Genomic DNA, 6,919 nt, shown 5'->3' on the forward strand with positions numbered 1-6,919 from the left:
AATAGTAATGATATTAATAAGAATATATTACTAAGATCAATGAAAACTAGCATAGAATGAAAATAGAATTTTTAAAAATAAAATATTACTCAAAGATTTAAAAATTAAGTATAATAAAAATCTTAGAATAATGAATAGCAACCTTTGCATTCCAGTGGGGAAATAAAAATGCTTGAGTCACACATAAATTACAGAAGTAAATATGTATCATTTTCCTTCTAGTAACATTTAATGGAGATGTTCAACATATTTTAATTTAATGTTTGATGATGAGAGTTTTTTCACAAATTTTAAATAGTTTAAATATTTTGTTATTTAATTGTATTATCTATGAATAATTAAAGATCATTGCAATATAGATTTGTACTATAAAATTAAGGATGTCTTGGAACTATTATTTATGTCAACATGGCAACATGTTTTTAATGCTAGGTATCACTATAAGTACATGAGACAATAGTAATATCAGTGTTATTTATTGAATTGTGAGTTTTTCTTGATTTTCTGAGTGCAAAAGATGCAATGACTATTGTAATACATTATTCTTCACTGAATTCTGACATTATTATTCAGAAGATTATTTAGTTTTCATTGTTTTAATTATTATTTTTGAGATTTCAATATACATAAATCATTTCCCTTCCCTATTCTCTTTCCCATATTCTGTCCCTGTTCTTCTTCAAATTAATGTCCTCATTATTCATTAATAGTTTTTGTATACATATATGTATTCATTATATTCTTAAATATAATCTATCCAGTCCATATAATATTACTCATCAGCTTTTTCTTCAGGAGTCATATTTTGGCATTGGACAAGTAATTGGTGTCGTCTTACAGGGAAGACTCTCTTACTCCATGCTTTCCTAAGTTGACAAAAGATTTCTGTGCAGGATTTCATTCAGATCATATCTTCACAATCCCATCACATCTCTTGTGTACTGTACTGTGGAAAGTGGTCTGATAATGTTTATGCAAAAATAATTCACAATCAGCAATCTAAATGCCTATTACATACTAAATAATGGTTGATGAAGATTTTGATTTTGATTTCCCATTCTCATTATCTCAACATTAAATAGTTTATAATTGTTAAGGACACAACTGACACAGTTGAAAACTTATTATCTTGTTTACAAACTGGACACTAAATCCAGATTTAAATGTATGGAACATAAAATACCAACTAAGGCTATATTTTTCTTAGATTTAGTATGATTTTTATATTCCTATAGTTTTGGAGAATTTTTAGATTTTAAATTATGTATAATTTTCTTTTATTCTTGTTTGATTCTAGAAGAAAAGGCATTCACTACATAAAATACTGAAGTACAGAGGAGGGTACAAAGAAAAGAAGTAGAAGGCAAATAGTGGATATGGAAAAATGGGAGCAGGGTCAGAGTGACCTTTTCCATTAGCTTTTGTAACCAATCACTTGCATTTTCCCATCGAAACTCAAACAGATTATGGAATTAGAAAACCAGACAAGAGTAATAGAATTCTTTCTCTTGGGACTCTCAGAGAATCCAGAACTTCAGCCTATTCTCTTTGGTTTGTTCCTGATTATGTACCTAGTGACAGTTTCTGGGAACCTGCTCATCATGCTGGCCATTGTCTCTGACTCTCACCTCCACACTCCTATGTACTTCTTCCTCTCAAACCTGTCCTTCACTGACATCTGCTTCAGCACCACCACTGTTCCTAAGATGCTGATAAGCCTTCATAAACAGAGAAAAGCCATCAGTTACACGGGGTGCATTACTCAGCTCAGCTTTGTCTTACTTTTTGCTGGAATGGAAAACTTTCTTCTTGCAGCAATGGCTTATGACCGTTATGTGGCCATCTGCAATCCCCTTCGCTACACAGCCATTATGAAACTCCACTTGTGTTTTGTGATGATATTATTGTCTTTGTACATTAGCACTGTGGATGCCCTTTTACATGGCTTAATGATTTTGAGGCTATCTTTCTGCACATTTCTTGAAATTCCCCACTTTTTCTGTGAACTTTATCAGGTTATCAAGCTTGCGTGTTCTGACACTCTCATTAATAACATTCTAATATACACGATGAGTAGTACGTTAGGTGGTGTGCCCCTAGTAGGGATTATTTTCTCTTACTTTAAAATTATCTCTTCCATTCTCAGAATGCCAGAATCTGGTGGTAGGCATAAAGCTTTCTCAACATGTGGTTCTCATCTGTCAGTTGTTTCCTTGTTCTATGGGACAGCTTTTGGGGTATATATTAGTTCTGCATTTACAGATTCACACAGGAAGACTTCTGCAGCATCATTGATGTATACTGTGCTTCCTCCAATGCTGAACCCATTTATCTATAGTCTGAGAAACAAAGATATGAAGAAAGCTTTGAGAAAAATCATCTAAACTTCTATTTTCTTTTTTCATTGATTTTATTTTCTGTTTAATTTTAATGGATATTTTCTTTATTTACATTTCAAATGTGTTCCCTTTTCTTGGTCTACCCTTCAGAAACCCCTGATCCCATCTTCCCTCCTTCTGCCTCTGTGAGAGTGCACCCCCACCCACCCAGTCCCTTCTTCCTACCTAGAATAACTCTACACTGGGCCATTGAGCACCCTCTGGCCCAAGGGCCTCTCCTCCCACTAATGTCCAAGAAGGCCCTCTTCTGGAACATATGTAGCCAGAACCATAGGTCCCTCCATGTTTACACTTTGGTTGGTGGTCCAGTCACCAGGAGCTCTTGGGGACTGGCTGGTTGACACTATTTCTCCCTATATGGGGCTGCAAACCTCCTCAGCTCCTCAGTCCTTTCTCCAATTCCTTTATTGGAGACCCTCAGTCAATCCAATGGTTGGCTGCAAGTATCTGCCTCTGTGTCTCCTGAGAAGCTCTGCCAGAACATCTACTTTCTTAATATTCACATTGTTACTTTCAATGTGGCCTTCTGAAATTTCTCATGGATCGCAGGATGAGTCAAATTGAAGCCCTCCAACAATTTGCTTCTCTTAGAATAGTGACTAGATACCATAAACTGAAAGTTATTATTCTTATATTTGAAAGTATCTGTTGGTCTTCTCTGGTTTGCAAGGATTTTGAATTACTATGTGGAAAATTTGAGATTAATTTGCTGGATAGTGTACATAGAAACTGACTGTGAATAAAAGGATTATAGAAATAATTATATGAAACTTCTACATCACATTATTTATAGTATTATGTACAAAAAGAAGAAATGAGTGAAGCAAATATTTCCATAGTCAGAACCTGCTGCCTACTCATGGATATTGCAATGAGTGTGAATTTTTTTTGATATTTATGACCTTGTACTGATATTTATGACATTATCCTGAATCTATTCTTAAAATATTATTTGACATTTATCGGTTTAGCCTTTATGAACTCATGTCATATTTTTAAATAGGTTTTTATTTTTGTAACACATGATTCAATCTGAATTTCCCACTCGAGTCATACTTCTGAATTTTCTGTACAAGTTTCTGTTGAACTCAGAGAAAGAATGGAAGTTACAAATACTGTTTGAGCCATGATGAAAGCAGAAAGTTCTTTATTGGTTATTTCTTCTTCTCCAGCAATATTCCTGCACTTGTATTCCCCATCCATGAAAGTGCTCTGTATTATGAATTCCACTTATTTACAGTACAATGAAGTTTTGAGAGCCTCTGAAAAGATAGTAGTTACTTACATGTTCCATGAAAGCACAAATAGGACAATGGGGAACAAGAAGATTTATCTAGCCATGTGGTAGTGGTACATGCCTGTAATCCCAGAACTCTGGGAAGCAGAGCAGGAGGATTTCTGAATTTGAGGCCAGCCTGGTCTACAGAGTGTGTTCCAGGACAGCCAGGGTTATACAGATAAACCCTGTCTTGTAAAAACCAAATCCACCCCCCCAAAAAAAGAAGTTTTATCTGAAGACCCTGGAAAATTACCTCTTATTTCACCTTACCTAAACCAGTATAATTACTAAACACATTCTATTTATTAATCTTATATGGACATATAAGTGTAACTTTTACGCATTATACAAGAAAGATCTTTTTGTAGATTAGATAATCAGAGAAAGACATAACTACTCAAAATGAAAGAACCACTTGCTATGTGATACAAAATCTCAATGCATCAATAAAAAAGCAAAACCCTGAAACAGAAGGATCTGGAACCATCACAGAAAAGGGAAGAAGTGGAATTTGGAAGAGGGAGGTAATCAGGCAACTGTTAGGGGAGCTTCTGACATGAAATGTCAATACTGTCTTCACCTAAACTAGACCTGAAAAATAAAAATACCATTTAACATGCAAAAATGTATGAACATGTTTAAGGCTCAATTTCTAGATGGAGTGCTACTGGAAATTAATCTCAATTAACAGAGAGAGAACATCATTCTCAACCAGGAATGAACATCTTCATAGGTGATCAAGGCATTAGTCCTAATGAATGTACCTATGAATAACAAACACCGCAGGTACACACAACTGCACCCCCCCACACACACAAACAAACCTTGGTAAGGTTGCCAAACTTGCATGTTATTACACACACATCAATAACAAACAAGTGCTTTGGGAGGTATATCCATATTAGCAGTTAATTTCTCTTTCTTGAAAATTATATCTTCCATTCTTAGAGTACCAGCATCAGGTGGTATGTATGAAGCTTTCTCAACACATGGGATGTAATGTGTGTGTGTGTGTGTGTGTGTGTATAATATATGTATCCTATTAATAATTAAACAAAGCCATGCATTTAAAATGCCGTAGGAGAGACAGAGTGGAATTCTAAAAGAGGAGCAGGTCAGAATGGTGCAAGTACACACTCATCTTATATGGTATTTCTTAAAAATATAGTAATATGTTGTTATTAGATTAAGATAGATATTTAGAGTAAATTAAAGTCCAGGGAAGCACACCCACATGTATCTTAGTCAGATTTCTATATTCTTTCTTTTGTTAGATTCTTTTTTCCTTTTTTACAAAAGATTTCATTATATATATATATATTACATTGTATCTATAGATGTCTTCAGATGCACAAGAAAACTGCATCAGATCACATTACAGATGGTTGTGAGCCACCATGTGTTTGCTGGGAATTGAACTCAGGACCTCTGGAAGAGCAGTCAGTGCTCTTAATCTCTAAGCCATCTCTCCACTGCAGATACCTCATCTCTTGCTGGGATAACAGATATTACATCTTCTTGAGCACTATTCACTTAACTTCAGAGAAACTAAATTCTCTGAAGATCATTTAAAATTTCTTTTTTGCATATCATCATTCATCATCTTATATGTACTCATTTCTAAACAAATTCCTGGTCAGATCGATGAGGTTTTCATGAGTTATTAGATAACATCAATATGATTAATGATGAATATTCAGCCCATGAAACACCTATAGTCTTTTTAGAAATATGCATTTGTTAAATCCACAAAGATTGTTAGTGTTTTAGAAGGGTCCTACTTGGTGCATATTTCTAATAAGATCATAGCTTAATATAACATGAATATGCTGGTGATAAATTTAGGGATGTTAAAACTACTGCTATAGTATGTGATTCCTATTGCAGTTACTTACCCAGTGTAATTGTTGTTGTAAGGAAACACGGCAGAATCACTGCTTAATAGTAAATGATATAATGTAGTAACATCAAACTCTAAATTCCTTTCATTCTTTTGGCACAAATTACTTTTCTGTAATGCATTTATTTATACTTTTGTTTCAAAAATTACCATTGTTGGTTATAATTTTAACAGCATTTATTATTCTCTGTAAATCTATTAACAAATCTCATAGACATTAACTAGGGAACTGACTAATGTTGTCATGTCATTTATTACTTATGAGAAGTGATTAATTTTCCCTTCCCCCTTGACTTATTATTTATGGATTACTCATTCATATTAAATAGATTCCAGAAAATGAAAAGGTTTTTTAATAAAAATAGTATGTGATTACTCTATAAAATTATAGAAAGTTTGCATGCATACATATAAAATTTTAAATGTTAATATAGAAATTAAAGAAAATACACACATAAAACCCACATTTAGATTTAGGACTTTCAGAAATATTGAAATTTCTCAGAGTCATAGCTATTTCAATTAAGTTTTAGAATTGTGTTTTCAGGGAAGTTAATAAACTGACACACCTTTGATATATGAACTCTTACACAACTAGGTCCTGTACCCCTGCATCATCCAGAATCCTTTTTCCTAGTTCTAATTCCACTATTGTTTAACTCTTACATTACATTGCTGTGATATTGGAAAAGACAAAAGAAAATGGTGGAAGATGTAGAAAACTAGAAATGATATATGTGTGTATGGAAATATTATGAAGTGTTGAGTAACCTGTACAATTGGTGAGTTTTAATAATGTAATTAGTAAAATATATTAATATAATTTAATAATAAAACCATATTTAGAATTATCTGAGTAATATTGATGAAAACAGGAGACTTTAAAGTGCATAGACTCTTGGTTGGAGTTCTGTGTAGACATATTAAAAACAAGTTATGGAACCATCAGATGTTCATCATTCTATGAAAATTCCTTTAATAATTACAAAAATTCCATACTGTAAATACACCACATTTTCTGTATCCATTTCTCTGTCGAGGGACATCTGGGTTCTTTCCAGCTTCTGGCAATTATAAATAGGGCTTCTATGAACATACTGGAGCATGTGTCCTTATTACATGCTGGGGAATCCTGGGGTATATGCCCAGGAGTGGTATTATGGGGCTCCTGCGGTAGTATCTACTCAGCTATTAAATACAAAGTATTCATGAAATTTTTAGGCAAGTGGGTGGAACTGGAGTATGTCATCCTGAGTGAGAAGATCCAATGAGATGTTCACAGAAGAACACACATGGTATGCACTCACTTATAAGCAAATATTAGCCCAGAATCTCGGAATA

The 6,919-nt window shown here is 33.7% G+C and overlaps 1 protein-coding gene across 1 annotated transcript; it reads left to right on the top strand.

Annotated features, from left to right (window-relative positions):
* Nucleotides 1-1,466: 1,466 nt before the first annotated feature.
* Nucleotides 1,467-2,384, top strand: LOC127690147 (putative gustatory receptor clone PTE03). Its single transcript, XM_052189694.1, has one exon. It carries the CDS (start codon nt 1,467-1,469, stop codon nt 2,382-2,384), a length of 918 nt encoding a protein of 305 aa, XP_052045654.1.
* The last annotated feature ends 4,535 nt before the right edge of the window (nt 2,385-6,919 follow it).

Source organism: Apodemus sylvaticus, chromosome 7, assembly GCF_947179515.1.
Source record: "Apodemus sylvaticus chromosome 7, mApoSyl1.1, whole genome shotgun sequence".
Classification (NCBI taxonomy): domain Eukaryota; kingdom Metazoa; phylum Chordata; class Mammalia; order Rodentia; family Muridae; genus Apodemus; species Apodemus sylvaticus.